Raw genomic sequence first — 23,545 nt, 5'->3', positions numbered from 1 at the left:
TGCACCTTTGAAACAATTTTAACAAAACACACCTAGCTTAAGTGATTTTGTCTGTTATTCGGTGAAGGACGAAGGCTTTTAGAGTCAACAGATTCCTCCAAAAGTGCATTGAGAGCAGATCCTCCTGCTCTCTGGAGAAGCCCACCTCTCTCCAGGGTTTAGAGGTGCCACAGTCAGACCAGCTTCTCTACACTCCAATTAACCTTCAGGAACTACCAAGCTTCAAAAGGAGGTCTACCAAAAAGGTTATGGATGCACTATCATTGCTTTGTCTGCACAATAAACCACGTATATTCACACCAGACCGAGCGAAAGCATCGATGGTGAATCACAGAATGTCCTGAGCTGGAAGGGACCCACAAGGATCATCGAGTCCAACTCCTGTCCCTGCACAGGACAACCCCAAACGAAGCCGTCACGTCACATACGGCAACAGCGAAACCACACGGCAGTGCCGGGCAAAAGCCGCTTCATGGCACCCGCATTGCCACCGATATTCGAGCTCCTCGTTGCCGTGGGTTGCTTGACCTCGCCAGATTGCAGCTGAGGCAGCTGTGCTAAAACTTGTGATGAAATTTCAGCCTGGCCGGCAGCACAAAACTATCCTACATATGAACAAATGGGCACGGCCAGAGCTGTAGGTGTCTGTAGTGATGGGGCAAAGAGCAGTAGAAATACTGGAGCCTCACCAGTTCAGGAGAGAGGCCGTGGAAAGGTAACAAGCAGAACGGCATGAGTGGAAGCAACCAGGCAACGGTGAAAATGGCAGGAATGTAATATTTATCCCACTGTAGAACAAGAAGATAACTGCGGCTATAAGCACAGGGCATCATTCTGCAGATCTTATTTAAGCAGAAAAATGACCACCGCCTCAAAGACAACTTCAAACTAAGCATTTTTGTTCTGACAATTTCCCTCCCTGACCACCAAACATCTCAGCAGGGGCTCCGATGGCAGCAGAATAATTGGGGAAAGAGTCATTTTCTGCCAGATGTAAGTACGGGGTGTAAAAATGAGCTTCGAAGCAATCCGAAACGTATGGGGAACAAGTTCTTTGGGGGCTGTGAAAAAAGAACCACGTTTCTCAGGGAAGCTGCTCCTTGACTGGGAACTGCAAAGCAAGACACGGATGGACAGACCACGGGCCAGTCCCGCATCCCCCAGACCCATCGCTCCATTCAGCCAGAGTTGTTTCCTCCCTGCAAGATTGTCAAGGTATTATAAATTAAGAAACTTACCAAAGAGTATGTAATCTTCCCTGAAATAGCCTGCAGATATGTCACTGTACTAAATGTGTTTCAGATTTAATGAAGCTTTAATGTCCTTTTTAATTTTGCCTGTTTCTATATCACCAGGGGTCGAGCGAGGCAATCAGCACTCAAGAGGGTGGTTTGGTTTAAAACTAGGAAAAACTCATTTGCTTATGAGTTGCACTGTATTTTCTTAATTAAATTTACTAAGTAAAATGGTTTAAGTTCAGCCAACCAATGACCTCTGTATGTAGATTTATAAATAGCGTCACAATCAAAGAAAAAAACCCACCCAAAACAAACAGATTAGAGCCTCACTAAAGGGATTTTCATATCTCTCAAGACCTGTCTCAAGGAAGTCGTATAAACATATGCCGCATACGCACAGTGCAGGATACAAAAGAGATGTAAACTACCAAATTAACACACTATCAGAAACTTATCTACTCTGCATTTACATGACGAAACCCAGTAACTTCCAATTTTCTTTTTAAGGCACTATAAGAAAAATACAATATTTCCACTCACACTAGTGAGGTTTGGGAGCAGATCAGTATTTTAGGTAGCTCTGGATATGAAGGAGCAGAGATGGGAATGTTTAAACTTCAAGGAGCTGGTTCTCATTTCCCTGTGGATACAAAACATCATTTTAAAAGGGCCCAGTGAACTGTACCCCCAGCATGGTATGGAAATACAAATGAGAATCAGACCATATCAGCCAGAAGTATGTCAGAATAACACGTTCCTACCCTGTTCCACTTTAGAGCAACTACATGTCTGTGCAGGTTTTTTAAATTATTATTTTTTATTTTTATTTTTTTCAACTATTGCTTTCTTAAACAGAAGTAACCCATCGGAGAGCACTTCAAATGCTCGTCTTACGGTGCTCAGTAAGGTTGTGTCCTGAAAAGCGACGTGCACTTCCAAGTGCAAGTCCTGGATAGAAGCCTTGCCCCAGACTTGGACCAACATGCAGATGGATGTACGGGGCGCGCCACAAGATTTTAAACCAGTAACTGAGAAATAATCTCAGATTCTTAAATGACAGAGGTACAGTGGGCACGTATGCTGATTTTTATCCAACTGTATCTAAAAACACATAAGGGAAAGCAAAAAGTCCACGAGGCAGGTGCCAAAGCCCTCTGTACCGAGCAGCCAGAAGAAGGGCTGGAAAGCAACTCTAACCTGTTCTCACCTGCATTTAATGTACGGGTAAGTGAACACAAAATTAAACTTACTTGTTGAAATAACGTAATTAATAATTTTGGAATTGAAAATGGAAATCCAGAAATCCTCACTAACCAAAGCACTTTCTCTACATTGCTCTTGGAAGATGCTACTTGCCCACCTGTATATTGTTAATAAGAATTACAATAGCAACTGCCCCTTATCCTGTTCAGAAAGTGACTGAGGGAAGTTCAAAACATATTTTAGGACACTCAGGCAATAAAGTGTCCCACTTAGATTATTGTCTGTGTTGTGCAAGTTGTTTTTTAATTTACGGTTGTACTGAAAAGCATGGGATGTTTTTATTCTTAATTTAGACACATTCCATGTTTCTCAGCATAACTGCAAATTGAAAATAAGCACTTACAATATCGCTAGTGATCTAGCTGAAGGAAGACTTTATAGTCTGAAATGTTCTAAAATTTGTTCTTAATTACCTTGTGCACATTTTACACAATTAAATTTCCATCTAAGGATTTTGCATTTAGATTGTGCTCTGCAGTTAAACCCTCATTTTAGGGAAAAGCAGCCGCCACTTCGGAACATTCAGACACAGGAAACTTTAAAAATCAGACTTAAGTACTGGATAACATAACATTCCCTAGGTGAAATTTCATTCCAAGACCAATTTATACATTCCTAGATAGACGGCTTAAAATCACCTGAAACTCTGCAGGGTATGGACCTTAATAAATATTAAATACCTCAAAAACTACTTTTTCTTTCCTTCTAGTATCAATTTCACTGTCCTCTTATTGCACAGTTTAAAAAAAAAAAAAAAGAAGAATCCAAAAGGATATAACAGCAATTTACCAGCGTTAAAGTGCTTCTGAGGTTAAACTGACAACAAAGAAGAACAGAAACACAAAGCATCTTGAAGTAGGGTTTCAATTAAATGTGCGGGATTTAGTAATGCAGGACGAAAAAAGAGTTACAAATTAATTTAATCTTCTGCCTATAGTTTGCAGCTGCACTCCAAAGTGTCTGGGGCTTAAGAACAAAGCCTTGAAAGGCCTCAGAGTGAGGAAAGCTTCAATTTTTAATGTATAACGCCATTAGCTGATAACTTGTGGAATCTGCGACCCCTGCGGAGGGGCATAAGCGCGGGTAACAGAGACTGATGAAGTGACATATTTGTTCATGTCTAGGACGATGAGGAAGAAGGTTATTACTAATACCATCAGGCCCAACAGAAATATGCCCTAATAACCTTTGGGACATTCCTTGGCTTGAGCAGATGAGTTCGAGATCTCTCTACATAAAATATATTAAAAATCAAAGCCTAATTCACCTTAATTAAAGATAATTAGTTTCACTTCGACTTCTTTTAAATATGAACTATAGTAAATGCACTGCAAACTAAAGACTGCAGACAATCATGATTAAATTGCACATTTCTTCCTCGGCACAAACCCATTCTATTACCAGGCTTTTACCACTACGTCTTCAAAGGTGCTGCTCAGAACAGCGGTGCCTTTTCTAAAGGGAAAAAGGTGGGATACGGGCCTTTCAGGGCCAATCTAGGGAAATTGTCGGGTGCAAAATTCACACAAATAGTCCATAAAGATTAACGAGACTACTTGTTTGAGGAGAGAGGCTTCCTGCTTATCCGTTTGCGGGATTTAGATTCAATACCTAAAAGAAAAAAAGTGTTAAATTCCGTTGTGCTGGTGGAAACGCGGCTCAGCTTCAGCGCAGCAGCAGCAGGGCTGTTCTCCAGCTCGTCTGCCTTCACAAACCAATTAAATAACGGGGAAAGGCAAACTCAACTGACAAACACTGCTAAACATTTGACTTTTTAGAAGTAGAAACAACGATACTACCTAACATAAAAATAAGGAGCATTAATCTATATCACATAATGCTATATATTATGAATACATGACAGCTGACGTTATCCCTTAATTGTCCACTCATCTATCTACCCAGGTAGAGAACTCTATTATTTATTTCGCTGCCACACAGGCTGCCCGCAGTGGCCTAAGAGCAATTGCTCAGAAACATGATACATTGAGGTCTCAACCCGCGCAAACTGTACCTAAACTTACACTTTATTGCAGCTTAGTTCACAATCTTCACCTAATATAGGGTTATATCCCAGTGCAGCAAGCGGATAAATCATCCTGGAATATTACTCCGGCTAAGTTTAGCTGTGAGTGGAGCATATGTGCTTCCGAGTCACTGAAGCAAAGGCCCATAAAATACACTAATTACTGGAAGTTATGGTCACTGAGTGATTGATAGCGCTCTGCGAGGCAACTGCCCCGTTTTCAGCTATTCTGACGGGCCTCCCCCACCACACAGCAATTATTAATTCATGACCCAGCCCTCGGGCGCTGGTACCTTTACTTCTAATTCTGCTGCCACAAGGATCGCGGTGTGGCTGGACATTGTCTGCCTTCATCCTGGTGGCCGTTCAAGACGGCAGATGAGGAACCAGAGCTAACAACGGCCGCTGCTTGGAGAAATTGCTCAAAATAGCTCAAGGGGAAAACCAAAAAAAGCCAAAAAAACCAGCTACAAACTAGGCCAGATTTTTCCTAGGAACAAGCTTCTGAAATGCATAACTCTGTACAGAATGATTAAAACTACAAAGATACTCTACGACAAGAACAATTCAAGTTATTGAGCAAAATTCTGTGTGTCACAGCCACTCTCAAAGGCCGAGTGAAGCCTGCAAGGATTTGTCCGTACCAGTCACAAACATCACACTACTACAGTCCTTAAAAATACACAGTAACAGGGGCGGCTCACTGCAAAAAAAAAAAAAAAAAAAAGTACTTTTTATTTTCTTGCTTTCCTCAATCATAAACGAAAGATGTCTGTCACCAAATAGTCACACCGACACAATGACCAGTGGGCCAAGCTGCAAGGCCCGAGGGCTCAAGGCCTGAGTCTGCTCTCAGCCGTACTTCACAAAACAAGAAAAAAGGCCAGAAATGAAACATTTTCTCCATAAAGCTGGCTGCTTTTCAGGAAGGGGCTGGCCAAGGGCTGGGGCCACAGAAACCAGCGCTGCCCCGGGCCCTGCTGTCGGCAGAGAGAACGTCAGCCCACAGAGACGGTAATCCAGCGTTTTCAGAAAGACTGAGTTTAAGTTTTCTCTAATACTAGTATTATTTAGAGTGAACTGCAGTGACAAAGTAAACACCCGTCACATCCAAGCATTGTTGGTTATTAGATGGCTGGTCACAGAAGTGAGCCTTTTTTAAATTGGTTTAGAGAAGGTTAGAATTCAGTAAGGAAAAAAAGAAAAAGAAAAAGAAAAAAAAAAAGATTAATTTAAGACACGTACTACTCCATCTACCGAAATGTGCCCGGATCCATCAAGCGCATTAATTGAAGAACTTCTTGAATTCTGTAGGAATAGCAAAATCGTGCTTTTTCACATATTTGCTTAATGACGACCTTGTGCTGTCCGCTATGAGCCATTCCCAGTGGCCCCGCCAGCACCAGCAGCGGCACCACAGCAAGGCCTTTCCCAGTCTCCCCAGTTTCAACACGCGGAATGAAATTCTGCTCATTCCAAGCTCCCAAAAGGCAAGGACAAATCCAGTAAGAACTGTCACTTGATCGGAGACACCTCACTTCAGCCAAGTATTTTGTTGCAATATCAAGATTCCTGCTCTGCACAGAGATTAAATGCAAATCCTCATTTCCCTTTTCGGCTTGATCCTTGCCATCTTCTAATGGGCTATTTTAATTAACATTTCCCCTGCCTCTACCCAGTGTAGCTTTTGCCACTGCAGGTCACTGCATGGTCCGTGTCTGCTGCCAGCACTCACCGACATTGCCCCATCATGACTCTACCCCCTTCCTACCAAACCTTCACCAAGTCTCCAGTGCCACTATGGAAACTATACTGGACCACCAAGCTTCGGGTCTCAGGTTTCCCCTCCACATCTGTCTACCTGCTGTTGTTTAGATAAGGGTATAAAACTGATGAAAGACCAACATAAGTGAAATCCTGCAGCCGATGAAATCGTGAAATCTCGCAATCTTGGTCTTGAACCATTATCACTTCAAAGCTGATGATATGTGACCAATCACATATTTTAGACTTCTTAGAATTCTTCTGAAATGTCCTCTTCTTGACCAGATTACATGTGACTCTTTACATCTTAAAGATTGAAGCGCTCTAAGAGAACCATCTTAAAGCAGAGCTGCTTCTCCTCTAGCATCCTCTTCAAATGTGTTCCTCCTCTTTGCCTTCATGCTCTGAGCGAGCTCTTCTTCCACCTCCACCTGTGCTCCCAGCCCAAGTGTGCTGAAGAGTCTAAGACTCCATACTTCTCACCCAGCTTATTGTCTCATCCGTAGGCCTGCCTGCTCCTCAAACATCTCCAGCAAAAGGCACCACTGGACAAGAACGCTGCCTACCAAAAACCAACAAGATGTATGTTATCTCATTTTGGATGCTTTGAAGTTCACTTTTGGATAGAGGCCACGCAAGGCAGGATTAACAGTTGAACTCGATGATCTTGAGGGTCCTTTCCAGCCAAAATGATTCTGTGATTTGAGTCACGTTGGAGAGTAACAACAAATTTTGGGCAATGTCATTTATCTTGGAGAGACTGAACCGGTCACAGAGCACACACAGCACCCAGACTCAGACCTGTCAACCTGGAGTGTATTTTATGACTGAGCTATAAACCCCTGCAAAACCAGTTTTTATAATGAAAATGCTGACACACTCTTCAGTGTAGTGACAGCAGTGCCACTGGTTTGGATGGAACTTGCTTTGTCAACCCAAGAGCGCTTAAATAAAACATCTAAAAACCTCATGAAAACGCACAAAGTATTTGTGATCAAACACTTTTAAACAGTTTTACAGATTATGTATTAAATTTAATTCACTTCAGAAAATTCTGAAGAAAGAAATGCAAACTCCAAAAAAAATAAATAATAATAAGAAAAGCATTTATTCCTTTTAATTTTTTTTTTGTTATTATTATTTTCATTTATTTTTTATTTTTTGGCAAAGGGAAGGCTTAGCACACTCAGACACCTCTTACTTCAAAAGCAACGAGAACGTTCATCATGTCTCAAAACTTACATGGTGCCCACATCTAACACTTTTCACACCCTGCCAGCAAGTTTTTTGGGGCAGTTTTCTTAACCTTCAAAAGTAACAGTTGAGTTTCTCATCACACAGAGCTTTGCAGCAAAGAAATCCAAGACATTTTAAAGGCTCAGAAGAATATTAAAGAAAATGAGAAGATTTACTTAGCTGCTATTTTGTATTATCACACATCAGGGCAGCCCTTGCTAACTCGGCCCCAACGTGCCATTTCTTTTAAATTAACATGTTATAACTGTGTGAGCTTGAAGTTGTGGGGATTGGAGTACGACACTGCGAAGCGGAGATTATTTTAAAATCCTACAGCAAATGCTGACTTCCCTTTTTAACAAGTTCCATCAACAAGAGCCTAGGTGTCTCCACTACCAATCCCCATGTCAATACAGTGTTACTTTAATGACAGTGACCTTGCGTGGCTCTTTGAGCCTCTTCTTCACCTTTTTCGAGACATTTTTCTAAGCCACTGTCCTTGCTTTCATTTAACACATCACTCAAACCACTTCAATAACACAGTGATCATATTGAAGAGAGGTCCCGGAGGACTAGATGACATACCAATTAACAAAGCACACAGAACCAAACTGGTTTTTTTTGTACATCTGGTTCAGAAGACCTTGGTGGAAAGTGAGAGAGGAAAAAAAAAAACCCAAACAGTTGAAAAGGTTTAAAAGAGGAAAGCAAATTCAAATGAAAGGAGTTTTCCTGATGTTGGCTAATATAATGTGAAATTCATTCTTCAAACCAAATTAACGACCAGACAAGTTACCTACTAATAGTCCTAAACTAAACTCCAAATATCTTGGTCTACATGGTAAATCACTGGATTGCTGCTGCACACCAAAACACACTTTTTTATTCATAAGAACTAGCAAATGCTTGCTCTGTAGGACTTCTGCATCTATATCACCCTATTCCACATGATTCAGAACACCACAGTCAAGGCTTACTGGAATACAATCTTGTTTTAGCCCTTTATTGGACAGATTCATTCACAGAGTGCGTGAGTACGTTCTGTATCTCTCCCAAAATTGTGAGAGTTCTCCAGCATCACAAACCATTAAAATTTGCAGTAAAACAGATCCAGTGAACTGCATCCCCTGTGACACATTGAAGTGTGTCATTTTGTAATTCGGAGTCAGCTTCAGTCACTCTGGAAAAGATTTACAAGATCTAAACGCAATGATTCAGCATTAAGTATTTTCATTTTGCTTAAAACTGATTTGGTAAGGAATTTATTGTTTGAAAACATAACACCAGTCTTGGTTAATTTTCAGGCTACAAAATGTGAAATTTGCCTAGATGCAGAGGGCCGACATCAAGACTATTTAACTTCTATCTAATTTTTGCTAAAAACATCGGTTGCGCTTCACCAAAAGTTCTATTCAGTTTCACCTTAATAATCTGATATTTACCAGAAGGGAAGGGAAGGGCACCTATATTTTTCAGTTAATCACACCACACTTTTGTCAGGTTGTGCAAGAACGATGACGCAAGTCATCGATGGTTTGAATGAACTGTTCTTATAGGAAGAAACAACTGCTCCAAGCGGGAGGAAAGTTCTTTCACGGGACTGTCCTTGAGTTGGAGAAGTCTCCTGAGACCTTATTGCTCGAGCTGTCACGGCTACAAGGGTTTCCGACTGTCGGTCACTTCTTTGTGGCCAGCCCAGGCCACCATACGTGGTCACCACTGGACCAGAGCTACCTGTCCCTTCTCCAGACCAGACCAAGCCACAGTGGATTTTACCGGTCTAGACTTTATCAGAACACAGGCGGCTCTCCTCAAGTTACACACGCCAGGCTACCTTTCCTATAAGCAGTCCTTGAAATTTATGTTTCTTAAAACATCTGCTGAACCCCAAGCTCACAAAAAAAGAACCCATTTCCTGAATCAAAACACACCTTGTTCTGGTTAAACCTGCAGAAAGCATCGCTTCTCCTGAATGACTGCATTTAAGAGAACATTCCCTTTGAACTGCTTCATTTTGATAAGACTTTCTCCTGCATGAAACTATATTTGTGAGAAACCTTTCTAAAAGCCCTCGTGAACACTGAAATTCAAACATTTTATTTAATCCCACAGGGAGAGACTCGTACCATCGTGCAAATATTTCTGCAAAAATTTTGCGAGGCCACTAACCAGCTCAAACCTTCAATCTGCATAAACAGTATTTTAATCCTGATGACAGCCCGCTGTCCTGGCCTGTGAAGATGCAAACCAGAAACACTGTCCTCTCCAGTCCCAGAGGTGCTGACAGGACGCAGAGGCATCCAAGTACCAGATCCTACTTCTTACTCACATATTGAGTTTTATCAGGGGGTTTTAAACTGTTACATGGTTTGTACAGAGGCTCTTCAACCGAATTGAAGGCAGTAAGAACAAACCCATTCTAAATACAGCCCACAAATTTAGCAATAGTTGAGAGCATGCATGTATAAAAGAGCATTCAAAGATGATATTAAAATGTTTTGATGGTAGGTTTCATCTGATTCTTGCAATGTGCATATGGAAATGATAAGATATTTTCATACCTCCATGAAGGAAATGCCCAGACTCCAAACGTCCGAATGAATTCCATACTGTTCTCCCGAAATCCGCTCAGGCTGCAAAGAGACGGAAAGAAACATCTTCTTGAGCCAAGCAAACACAGATACATACTTATTCCACAAAAGTTAGCCCAGGGCAAACAAATCAACTGAGAAAATGCAAAGAAGCTTAAAGCTCGCCCGCTATGCGGGCAGAGCGCAAATTCACTCTTCAAACGCGCCTTATTTATTTATTTCTCCCTCTTCTGCGAGAGTAAAGGACTCGGTTGTGCTCAGACTCGCCGCCGTGCATCGCTGCGCACCCTGCGAAGTCGGCCTTGGCATTTGCGTTTGGGCTGGTTTCTCCAACAAAAAAAGCCGGCGGCTCGTACGCGCGCAGCAAAGCACGAGGTCAAGCTGCGCGGATCCAGCGGTACGTACATTTACCGCTAAAGCCAGGCACGGCAAGAAAACACGCTCCTGATGGTAAGTCAAGGGGTTGGGGAGTGAGTCTGGTTTAAAAAGCCAAGTTATTGAAGCCAAAAGAATCAATGAAGTCACATGCCAGCAATTTTATTTTATACACCTTTTAATTTCATTTTTGACCTATAGAAAAAAAAAAAAGACTTCGCTCCAAACTATTAATAGCAAGTTTAATGCCTCATGAAATGGAATGCTGTAAAATATAACTGCTAGTTTTTACTTGAAAGCTACAATTTAAGCATTTCCAAGGCCAAGTACAGCATGAAATGTAACAATAAAAGGCTCCATGAGACTTCTCTCCCCACTGTGCTGCTAATGCACCTGTCTAGCCCAACCACCTACGAAGCGCTGGCTGTATTTTTAGTCTTTAATAATCCAGAGACCTTTCTTAGAAAACAAACTCCCAAATTAGTGCCAGTCCAATGTGTTTTCTGATTTTTACCCTGCACTGCTAATCCCAGGTCAAGAGCTTTTATCGCAGCATGAACGTTAAGTAAAAAACCCAGAGCTGCCCACGTTATCTTTAAGGAGAACCGTCCGCAACTGCCAGAACCTAAAAAAACCACTGGAACAAAATCTTTTTGACTGAGTCTCATTTATTTTGAGCTGAAGAGCGACCCAAAAATCTTATTTTTTTTTAAAGCTCGGTAAGGCAAGCCTTCATTAAGTGTAGTTAGCCTAGGTCAGTATTTCTTAGAAATTTTTGCAACATCATCATATGAGTTTTAAGCATCCTTTTGTACTGACAAAGACCCTTACAAAGATGCAGATGTGCAGCCAAATATGTACATGGACTGGTACATCTGCCTTTATATAATAAAATAATATAGTCTAAAATAATATAGTCTACGCTGGCCAAACAGGTTTTGCTATTGGCAACACTGCACCCACGGCAAGATGATTTTTTTTGAGTGCAGATGAGACCCAGGTCTTGCCTGAGCCGCCAAATCAGATGCATAATTCAAACTGAGCAACATTAAATCGTTTTCTGCTATAACAGCTCAAGTTTTAAACAGCAACTCCTATTTAGAAATTACATATTCACATGGTGGCGAGCAAATAATTTTCACGTTCAAACAAAAAGCCTAGTCACGTGAATTTAAAGAGTATGGGAAAGAATATGAAAATAAGAATAACACGTGCACAGTGTGCAACACAGACATCATCCTAAGGATACAAAGCTCCAAGGTATTTCCTCTTAAAAATTGCTACAACTGGTTACTTTCTTCATTCAAAAATCTTTTTTCTGTATAAAGTGGTGATAAAACGGTTTTACGGAAAATGCGTTTTTGTTGGAAATTTTAATTTCTCAATCGAAACGCTTTCTTGCTTGTTTATTTTAAACAGAAACCTTATTTTTTAAATGGCTTCGAATTCACTCACCGTCTGCCAAATAGGCAGAGAAACCAAAGCTTATGATCTTCATTGTTTTTTGATGACCAGGCTATAAATTTGATGACGACAGATGACTCATTCAGCAAGCAAACCAGTTTTAACACAAGAAATCAGATCAAGTACATTTTAGCTTAAACTTCTCTTTCTCAATTAATGGATGAATGCATCACATTCATCTACAAACAATAAGAAAAAATGTAATTTATTTAATGTACACCTGGGAAAGAGAACAGTAATCTTGATTTATACGCTAAAAGCATAACACAATATAACTCTCAGACCCACTTATACCACTATAAGACTAACAGCTGAGTTGGAAAAGTTGATTAATTTGAAGCTGTGTATTTGTTTGAATCGCTGTATTCCAGTTCTTCTAGATAATGGAGGCATAGAAATCAGTAGGCTTACTAGCTAAAGTGATAATACAGAAGACCTTACATTTTTCTGCACATAATATTCAGATGACACGGGATAGCACGAGTCTTCCTAAGACGGTGACATGAGTGTTTCAGAAGCCACGTAATGAGGACACCTTGACTAGAAAAGCACTTAGCAAATAAATGGATACCCCGGTCTGCTTTCTTCATACAAGAAAGTAAGAAAAAATACCTGAAAGCGATTAAAGGTCACGGATTTCTCTCTCCTCTTTTCCGAGGTTTGAAAAAGACAAGTATCAACCACTTTGTATTGTTCCCACTATTTTTTTTTTTAAACAAGCTGAACACTTATTATTTCCTCATTAATACTGCAACATAAGTAGTTTGCTCAAATAATTTTAATGGCCAAAAATAAAAGACGACAGTTAATATACCGCTCTAGACTGAAGCATTTGAGTTTTCACATCTGTTAAACGGAGAATTAAAATGAATCGAATGGATCTAACGGAAAATACAATCTAACTTTCGCAGTTGACTTTCAGACTGGCTCTCGTCACCATATTAATCTCAATGACACGACCACCACACGGCGGCTGTCGGGTCAGCTCGAACCACTAAACCCAAACCTCACATCCCTGCCGCCCTCCTCCCAGTGACGCCTCTTCAGCAACGCGCTACTTTGATCTAAAAACCACGGGAATTGAGCTTTTAACACACAGAAAAAGGACAAAACTAGTCTCACCGTAACAAGCATTCTGACCAAAATCTGTGTAAAAAAGTGAAACGTACTGATGACTTGGCACGTGTGGCACGGACATCATAAAACATGCAATATAATGCCCTAATATTATTAATGGAAATATTTTTAGCTTCAAATTTCCATGGCAGCTTCACGTGGGAAACACCCAGAGAGGCGTCGCGGGGCTGGTGAGTGAGCACAGATCGGAAACGAGTTTGTGAGATGGTAAAAGGGAGATTTTTTTTTATAGCACACACAGTTAAGACACAGCTAATGCTGGAGATGGGGAAACGCAAAGTTTGAGAATTGATTTAGAACATATCCTGCCTTACACAAAACGAGACTGTCAACAAATACTTCTTATTTAAATGTTATTCCTGCATAAATCCACTTACCGCCATATAAGCATTTGTTCCAACATACGTCTTGGCTATAGAATTCACCAGCTATCAGACAAAACAGTCTGTTAGAACGATATAAAGATAATGTGGAAATAAAATGGGCAATTATTCCTCATTTAACCTACAATCATCATTCCTATAAATCAACTAAAAATTATGTAAAAGGGAACAAATTTATCTGCAAAGGCATTAAAAATGATTAAATCTCTCTTTTGTTTGGAATGAGAGTTCCAATTTAAACAAGCGCCGCGTTACAGTTTATGGCAGATAACCTTAAACAATTCTGTTAAACAGGATGCTTATGGCTTTAGTACCCCAAACCAGTCTGATATATAAAGTCAATTTGAAGTCGGATTGAGCACGCTCATTTTTCAGTCAGCTGGCTCGAGATGTGAATAAAGCCACATTCATCACTTGAATGCAACGAGCGCTAAATAGGCTGGAGGGACAACAGCCTCTGACAAGTTATAATACGAGGTTGACCTTCTCTTTGGGCCTCATGTTTGGCTGAGAGGAAAGGTGCTGAAATTCAAATCAACATCACAGCAAGCTCATGGGTCACTCTCACAGAAGTTCTCCGGGGAGGCCCAAAATGGAAATTAATTAAAATTTGTGCTGCACATTGTAAAAGCCCACCACTATTGTTACTCCCAATATTAATTTTTATTGTGGGCCAGTTGGGCTCCCCAGACACATCTCTCGTTCTGCCCTCCCTTTTGTCTGGCCAAAGCGCTTTCATATCAAAGCTGCATATCAATGAAGTTTGCTATTCGTAAGTAGTAATTACAATATCAGCAGTTTTTACTGTCATTAAACAATGAACAATCATATCGAGATGAAGAAAAGTCGCCCAGAGATTCCAAATGAATAGGGCTGTCCCAGCAGAAGGGACGGGCTGGGGGGGCCTGTCTGGCAGCCAGGTGATTTTTGGCATTCCAAGGAGAGCGGGCGGATAGTTAACGGGGGAATTACCTGCGTGCTGACCCCAAAGTCGCACAGCTTCACCTGGCCTCGCGTGTTCACCAGCATGTTTGACGGCTTCACATCTGTTGAAGGAACAACACTGGATTTAATCTATATTATCCGTCGTACATACAGACATCGTTACGGATATTGGCGTGATAAGACTGTAATAGGAAATACTTCACAGATATATTTCAAATGCAACCCCTGGTTTGGAACAGTCAGTAGCACAGACGGCATTTTAACCGTACCTCTCAAATACTGATAATCCGTGTTATTAAATCATAGAACCATTTAGGTTGGAAAAGACCCTTAAGATTTTCAAGTTCAAATCTGCAGGTGACACCAATCTGGGAGGGACAGCAAGTGCACCGAAGGATGGGACCCAGAATTCAAAAATTCTGCACAAATTCAAAAATCAGACTGAAAAAAATAAGATGAAATTCAACAGGGACAAGGGGAAGCACTACATTCAGACAGGGATTAACCAGCTGTAGAAATACAGGATTAGACAACTGCCTGGAGTGCAGGCTGGAGCGGGGCCGCAAAAAAGGATCTGCAGATTATGGCATGGAGTGGAAATGACAGAGGGGGAACAAACTCTGTCACTGGACAATTCGGGAACAAGGCAAAAGAGACGGTGCGAACCGTGAAGCCTGTTTTAGCGCCAAGGGACAGCCCGGCTGCCCTTGTGCGGTTCATCCCAGCCCTGCGACTTCGTGTTCTGACTCTGCAATTAACCCTGCTCCCTCTTCTCCAACAGCCCGCGCTTCATTCCGTGTAGCGACAAGAGCAGAATTTAATATTCTATAAAAATTACACATACGTTTCCCATGCAAACACCTGTATATAGGAACACAGATAAAACACAAACGTATAAGCACATCCGAGCATCCTTCTGCTACAAGAACCGTGCAGTTTTGCTCTTGTGCACATTATTTTTCCACCAGCTTCCACCTCCATGGCTTCTACTGCATAAACCCGCTCCGATCTCACAATTTTAGAGCTTTTAGAGAAATTAACTGCCAGCAACATCTGAAAACTATGACTAACCCTGCTCCAGCAAATTAAACATCAATGTACATCGTAAAGCCAGATTGTCGGTGCAAAGACCTTAATGCCGACCCCCTCCGATGTCAAAAGAAGTCGCGTACTGTAAAAATCGACGTGTGAATGAACTGCTGAACACCCAGCCCGACTGTGGTGGAGGAAACATTGAGCATCGTTCTGTTCCAGGGATGCCAGTTGGGAAACAGAACGTGCGCGGTATGGCCTGGCTTAAACTTGGGGAGATTAGAGCACAGTGGCTTTGCCTAATCACTGCTTTCTTCTGTCAAAATGGATTAAAAGCAATAGCTTGTAGCTTTGCCTTCTTTAAAAGTGAACGCTAGTTGGGTGCAGATGGATGAAAACCAACTAGAAGAGAACCTAATTTTGTTTATCATTAAGTTTGCCTTTGTTTAGCAGATGTTTTCTGGTACCACAGTAGCTTGCTTAATTTGTCCCTGTAATGTAGAAATGTATAACCTCAATTAACAAGCTGATTAAACGCTTTCCTATATTTGAGCTAAAAATCCAGTTTAAAGAAGGGGAACTTTCGATAGCACTCTATATAGCTTATGTGGATCTGTAGCTTTTAAGTTAGGTACCAATACCGTTAGTGTGTTTTGCAATTTCCCCCAGAACCAAAAGAAAAATCAGTCACAAGTGTTTCCATCACATTACAGCATCAACAGACTCTGTTTGTGTATCGCCATCTCCATTTCACCTTTAGGAATTCAATCAGTATGCTGCATTTTGATGGATTTTTACCTAGTCCCCTGCCTGAGGTCATGAGACAGAACATTGCTACACAGCAACCCACGCAGTCACGAAATCTCCCATCCGCTTCCCAATGACATTTTAGGAATATGTTTTCTAAAAAAGAACTTCAGGAAGACTCAAATATTTGCTGGTGACACCCTGCGAGGCAGGACGGTCCCATTCGGTGCCGAGTGACTTGGCCAAATCCACCCAGCCGTGCTGAACGCACCCGCGGGCTCCAGCCTGAATCCCGAGATGAACAGCACGTTGTGCACTTAATCCTGTTTGACCTTCTTTCTAAAAATATGGCAGCCGACAGAGCTACCTCGTTACCGGGCTTGCGCTGAATTGCAACGAACTAAACAGGAGATGACAGGACACGTACAGAAAATACCGACATTCTGCACCACGAGTCCAGCTGTTTATGGTACTAACGCTTTGAAAAGAAAACTGCAGTATCACAAGAGCCCCTTGCTTCTCATTGTAAAGGATGTAATAAAATACTATTAATATAATTAAGAAGCAAATGGACAAGAGAAAAATTTTGGTGCGGTATGGCTGCAAATAGGTTTGTGGGATCAGGCATTGTTTTTTGACAAAACGAAAATCCTTTCTCTCCGAGTGAAGGGAGAGGGAAGATGGAAGCGTGAAACACGACGACCTCACGGAAAGGGATGATGAGGCAACACCCCCGCAGCCAGATTTTCTTTCTGTAAGTATTCAACCACGCTGTGATTCGAAGGAAGAGGCGGAACGTTCTGCAAGTGCAGCCCACAAGCCCTTGTTCCCTTCACACGACCCACCAGAGGAAACACCACGGCACGTTTGTCCCGTGTCCCACCAAGGAAGAGCCACCACCTTGTGCCACCGGGGTCCGCAGCCCCCCCGCCCCTTCCCCGCCACCACGTGGGACGGGACAGTAAGTCGGTATAATTAAAAAAGCATCTGTTGTTCATGAAGCGTGGCTTGATCCAGAAATCCTTCCATGAACAAAAACTTAAAGGAAAAAAAAAAATCCTCAAAGAAAAAAAGCAAATTGGCATATAGCACGTGAAGGAAGGGAAACCGGTGCAGGTTGGGGACTCTACTGAGCAAGCTGCTCGGAACAAATACTCTCTTGTCCTTGCAGCAGAATTTAAATAATACTACAAATGGGGGAGATAAGCAAATATTTGCCATGAATTCCAATGGTTGGGTTGGTTTCCTCAAGACAAAAAGGAAGTGACAGTTCTGGACAAAACTGTCACTTCACAAAATATCTCGTATTGAAAGTGGGGAGAAAAATCACCCGATCAGTAAATTAGCCTTTTTGTTTCATAAACCGCTTCAGTTAATGGGTTAAACTTTTTTTTTTTTTGGTTTTGGAAAACAAATGTGCATAAATAATGTTCTGCACCATCTGCTTGTGATTAATATTACTGTTTAGAAGTGAAAGAATTTAAACAAGAGCCAAAAGGGGTCATTATGCTCCCATTACCAGTGCTTGCTTAATACAAATGATTTCTATGAAGCATCATTATAGAGGATGAACAAGTCCTCTTCGTGATCTATCTGCCTAAGTCGTTTCACCTCTCTGCAAATAAATGGGACCTCCAAGCTCGCTCTTACCAGCAAACAGAACTGTCAGAGGTTCAGCTTTTCGAACACCAAACGTTTCAATCATCTTGCTTTATTGAAAAGCAAACAGATTAATGATTGGGGGGGGGGGGGGACGACACCCCAACCAAATAGATTTTTAAAAGCTGTCTCTTGACTTCTGTCTTTTAGAAATATAAAACCGCAATATGCCAGGTTCAAGGGAGCCAAGAGATACAAAAGCACAATTTTAGCTGCAGACAGCTTGTGGAACATTACTGTTAAAGTGAAGGTGCTGGAAGAATGAAAATATTTTCTTGCCATAACGACCCCATCAGCATGCTTTTTGCAGAGGCTGCGATTATTTTTATTTTGCTATTATAATTTATTATAAATAATTATTTTAATTATTATAAATATATATAATATATATAATAATTTGATTATAAATAAGTCTAAGTTGTCCATGAGTGTGCCTATATGCATTTAGCTATACATACAAACACACGTAGGTATGTATGTACATGTACACACACACGCCCTAGTATTTTTGTTTGTGCTTCATTATATGTAGCACTAATTCTGATTAATGCTCACAAAGCTAAAAAAGCAGAGGGGGGAAGTCAAATGTGCTGCTCTGGACATCTTTGGCGAAATCCTCGGCAAAGTTCCTGCTGGGATGACGGGAACACTCATCGCCCATATTGCACAGGCGTCTGTCCCTAACAACCAGCTTATGTCAAAACAAAGAGGATTTTAATATCTTTATATGGCAAAATCATGCGAAAAAAAGAAAGAGACCACCTGAGTGATGCACAAAGCTCCCTCCTGCCACCGGCAGCCATGCAACCACCAGCCAGTCCCAGAAAATCTCCAGTTGACCAACTCTGCTCAACCTTGCACGTCACAAACCACAAAACACCTGCAAAACTCTGACACAAATTTAAAACCCAGGCAGGAACCAAAGTCCCCAAACCACGCAATATATACTGGCCCCCAGTACACAAATACAGATTGGTACGATTAAACACAAGTGGCTAACATTTATTTCATACATTTCTTTTCATAAGGAGGTGTGAACAGAGAAAAACATACCAGATAAAATGCATACGGTCTATACTTATTCTTGAACTTAACAGATTTTGGCTTGTCTTTATACAAACTTTGACTTTGTACATGATTAGACTCGTTTAATTGCTAATTCTGTTTTAATTCTAAGTTAATTTCTCATTACCCTTCCATTTCTACTTCTTATCCTCTGGGGAAAAGAGCACACTTATCATTGGGACATTCTCACATCTTCCAAAGAAGTGCTGGAGGTGTTAATCTTCTGTTTACGTTTGATGTGGGTGTGATGCCTATGACTCCAGCTTTGGGTTTATTAATATGCACGGCTATCTCCTCATTAGTTGCCAGGTTTGTTTTGAAGTTAAGCTGTAATATTTGCTGAAATGTCTGATCTGGAATTAAAGACTTTGCTCATTGTTTGTTTCCTTCGCTTTAATCCGTGCTTTAGGCACGAACCGACGTTTGCTGCGCTGCCTTACCCAGCTGCTTCACCACGATTGCTTCTCCACCTCCGTTATCGCCAAATTCTTGACTTTTTAGCCCAGGCGAGGTCCCTGCATGGTCTGACATACAGCAAGGAAGTCAGGGCTAAATTTCATTTCCCTCTGATGCATGGAAAGCAGTAGGCAGCTGAAGATCTCTTTGAGAAACAAGCATCTTCCTGGCGCTGCATTACTCTGCACCCATTTTTGAGATATAGAAGCACGCACACACTTTCCGTATCTTAAAAATGGGTCCAGAGCAACACTGAAAACCAATCCCCTGCGGAAACTCTGCGGGATGCTGGAATGTTACCCCCTCCGTGGCATTTTGCATGTTCTCACCTTGGTCAATCCAGCAACAGACCAAGGCCAGAAAAATCTCAAGTGTGGTGACAAACCAGTTTCTGTGCTTTTCTTTAGACCGCAGCAAGGACCACACATAATTCATCAAAAACTCAGAGCTGCTCTTCAATCAGGGCAATGAAAGCCAAGCAGAAGGGGAGATTGTGTTTTACTGGTAAAGTAAAAATCAGACCCAGGTTCTAAATTTACAGAAGAAAAATGAAATGTTATGGTTATAGTATTTATGCTCTCTCCAAATCCTGTTCAGTAGGTGGCCAAAATATTTAGTGAAAAAATTAGAAATGAAAAAAAAAATCAAATCCTTTTTCTTTTTGAGTGTTATAAAAGTATGGCAACGACTGTGTAGCCTCTACGGAGCGACACTGAGCCACAGATGCAGCATTCAAGCTAATAGGTGAAATGTTTAAACCATCATTAGAAACGAAGCCTCCTTGGTAACCTGCACTGAGTTGGTCATGGATTCTGGGTTACTTCTGTTATTTTAATCTGGTGACAGCCTGGGGTCACATATACCAGCAGCCTTAGAATTTTCCTCCCCGTCTAATTGGGGGTAACAAAGCCAGGTCCTTAACTGATCTCTACTCACTCTTCTGGCCACCGCTCTCTTTCTGCCAGGCAGGAGAGCCCGTATTCTCACACGGAGTCACAGGATGGTTTGTGTCGCAGGGCCCTCCCCAGCTCCCCCAGTGCCCCCCCTGCCACGAGCAGGGACATCTGCACCAGCTCAGGTTGCTCAGAGCCCCGTCCAGCCTGGCCTGGGATGTCTCCAGGGATGGTTCAGCCACCGCCTCTCTGGGCACCTGGGCCAGGCTCTCACCACCCTCAGGGGCAATGATTTCTTCCTCATGTCCGGCCTGAATCTCCCTCCTTTAGTTTAAAACCATCACCCCTTGTCCTATCGCAACGGGCCCTGCTCAAAAGTCTGTCCCCATCTTTCTTATTGGCCCTTCTAAGTACGGAAAGGCCGCACTAAGGTCTCCCCGGAGCTTCTCCAGCTGAACAGCCCAGCTCTCTCAGCCTGTCCTCCCAGCAGAGCTGCTCCAGCCTTCTGATGATCCTGGTGGCCTCCTCTGGTCCCTCAGTCTCCCAAGACAGAAATGCTGTGAGACCAAGCAGGACCTGAAGCTGATGTCCTGCTGCTCGCTGCGCCATCTCCTCCTCCACTAGAAACTGTCCACAAAAGCCTCAGGACAGCCTGAGCCCAAGCTCCAGGGAGGGGCAGGACCTCAGTACCTGCTGGTCATCAGGATTTCCTATTAGGTTTCTTCGTCCCACCCTGTACAGATGTCTGGATGACTCTCCAGAGGTGCCCGACTCCCTGCGCCCATCACGGCAGGACACCGAGCACCAAACCCAGGCACTTCTTATCGCCCCACCAGAGCCCCGCAACGACTCCTCAGCCACTCCAAAAGAAACCGTTTCACCTATTCAGTTTGCGACTTAAAATTTCCCACATGTCTCTCTACTTTACGCTTCTCTTTCAATCCCAAGTGCTGTCGGTTACTGCACGCTCCAACCGCGCACACGGGCTGGGCGAGCAGATGGGTTAAATTAAACACTATTGTTAGCAACATTAGGAACCAGAGCACTTACTTTCAGACACTTTACAAACATTATAAATGTAATGAGTTTCTCTTTTTTTTTTTGGGGTGGCGGGGGGTGGGTCTAGGGGAAAGGGCTTCTTTGTTCTTTAAACAGCATCTTCTACTGTTTCCAGAACGGACATCGTTTATCAAAGTTCTAAAATATCCAAGTTAACTTACCACAATTTTTAAAACAAAATGTAACAGCATTAAAAAGCAAGATATAAAGGAGTTTTTTTAAAATATAGATTGGCTTCAGGAAGGAGAATGAACAGCAAAATCCCAGCATGGCTTATGTCCAAGCATGTTTATAATTTCTTTGGTTATTCATGACCATGACAGTTGGCCACAATTTTAGAGATGTGAGACTCTAGCAATGCCTGTGGCTGTCACGAGATTTCTGAAGTACCTAAGAAAACTCATTACCTGTCTTCTGTTTCCAATACTAGTCAAACATCTGATTTTCCTTGCTGATTTTTCCACTGGGCACCTGTTTGCAACCCTAAGCATCTAAATCTCTATAAAATTCATTTCTCTCATTAGTCTTTTCTTTGTAGAGCAGGAAGGAGGGCAATAAAAGAGAACAGCAGCAAAAATATTTTATCAGAAAATCTGCAAGGCTAATGAATAAGATTCTTTCTGCAGTACTCCACTGGAATCAAACCAGATGTTAGTGTGGTCTACTGCCTCTGTAGAAAGTGTTGTTAAAATCCAATAATATGGTATTTCATTGGAAAACAGAAACCATCTGTTACTCACCTCTGTGCAAAATCTTCAGACTCCATAAATAGGTGAGGCCTTTCACAACCTGAATTGAAAAGAAAAAGCAACAACACGTATTAAAGATTATTAAAGATTCCTGGTAAGAAATGGGACAGGTCTCAGCTGGCGCAAGTCATTAGAGACACAAGTTCCAGTGAAGAACGGAGCCAGGGCCACGAAAGGGGTGGCAGAGCATCCCTTCCAAAGGACCGCAACCGAGGCAAACCTGCTGCGGACTGAACGGCAACAGGTTCTTTAAGAACACACGAATAAACTCCTTCCCAGGATCTGTATGCTGAAGTCAGCTGAACTTAAACTGAATCCCTTTAGGCATTTCAGTGCATTTTTACTTTACCTGTCTTTGCTGGGGTGTTAAAAATCATGAAAGGCAAGGTATGTAGTGATTTTTCTTCTTGCAATAGAAGCAACCCGGTGAAATTAAAGGCCAGAAAAAAACAAAATCGCTAATAGGCTCTTCCACTTCATCCTCCCTTTCCCCTTCTTTGCATTTGGTGCATCTGTACTTTTTCGTCCTTTACTTCTCATGCTTTTACTTACTCAATGCACATGCAGAATGCTGCTTCTTGAACTGTATAAATTGCCTCATTCTTCATATTACTCATCTTGGACAAACACAAATCCTACTATGCCCCATTGCCCCAGAAAATACAATTGGGACCCCTAAATGCTAAGAACTGGGGCAGACTTTGACCTGCTCTTCCAGAGTTTGCTCCTTCCACTCCCTAAACTGTTAAAACCAAACTCAAACCGCTGTGAATCCAGTGCTACATTGAAGTGTCTTATGCATGAGATGTATTTGAATGGGAACTTGTAGGACGTGCAGGTGTATTTCCCAAACCAACAACCCCTGACACTTCCTTACACAGAATATGTACATACGGCTCTTTCAGAGCCAACAAGATCACCACTGGATCCAACCGCCACTGCATTTTATTGTCTATATACAACCTGATTATAATAACGCCAAATTAAACGAGCCAACTTCATTCAGCCAGCTCCCTAAGAGAGCAGTTGGGTGTTACAAGTTATCCTCTCTGCAGGTTTTGTTTCTGTAAAGTAATTAAACCCCAATACTTCTTGCATTTTTAATATAGTAATTTTTCCCCTGGATTTACTACTTTCGCAAGCCCAGAGAACTAACAAGATTCTACAAACCTAATTCTACTACTGCTTACTGTTTACTCAAACCATCCCTGCTGTCTCAGGCAGCTTTTTCAACAGAGCAAATATTTTTTACAAAGTTCCCACCTATGAGATGACATTCCATTCATTTTCCTGAGACACTCTCTTTGTGCATCTCCAGAACAATAAAACATTTCCGACGTTTGTAAAGTTGTAATAGTTTTTCAGGCAAAACAACGACATTTTTTCCATTGTCCGAGTGGACCGAAATGAAATGGCTCCTGTTGCAGTGATCAAGCAGAAGTGCTAAAAAATATTATACAGCC

At 41.8% G+C, this 23,545-nt stretch overlaps 1 protein-coding gene across 1 annotated transcript in view; it reads right to left on the bottom strand.

Moving 5' to 3' along the window:
* The window catches only part of MAP2K5 (mitogen-activated protein kinase kinase 5), a 125,687-nt gene that overhangs the window by 46,234 nt on the left and 55,908 nt on the right, over positions 1-23,545 (bottom strand). The window contains exons 13-16 of the mRNA XM_065641996.1: positions 22,074-22,122; positions 14,450-14,523; positions 13,472-13,522; positions 10,089-10,160 (exon numbers count right to left, since the gene is read on the bottom strand). Coding sequence (XP_065498068.1) covers positions 10,089-10,160; positions 13,472-13,522; positions 14,450-14,523; positions 22,074-22,122 — 246 coding nt within the window. The remainder of the gene's footprint in view (positions 1-10,088; positions 10,161-13,471; positions 13,523-14,449; positions 14,524-22,073; positions 22,123-23,545) is intronic.

The sequence above is a fragment of the Caloenas nicobarica genome, chromosome 10, assembly GCF_036013445.1.
Source record: "Caloenas nicobarica isolate bCalNic1 chromosome 10, bCalNic1.hap1, whole genome shotgun sequence".
NCBI classification, from domain to species: domain Eukaryota; kingdom Metazoa; phylum Chordata; class Aves; order Columbiformes; family Columbidae; genus Caloenas; species Caloenas nicobarica.
Note: the sequence above shows the minus strand (reverse complement) of the source record. Positions and strands in the feature narration are given on the sequence as shown.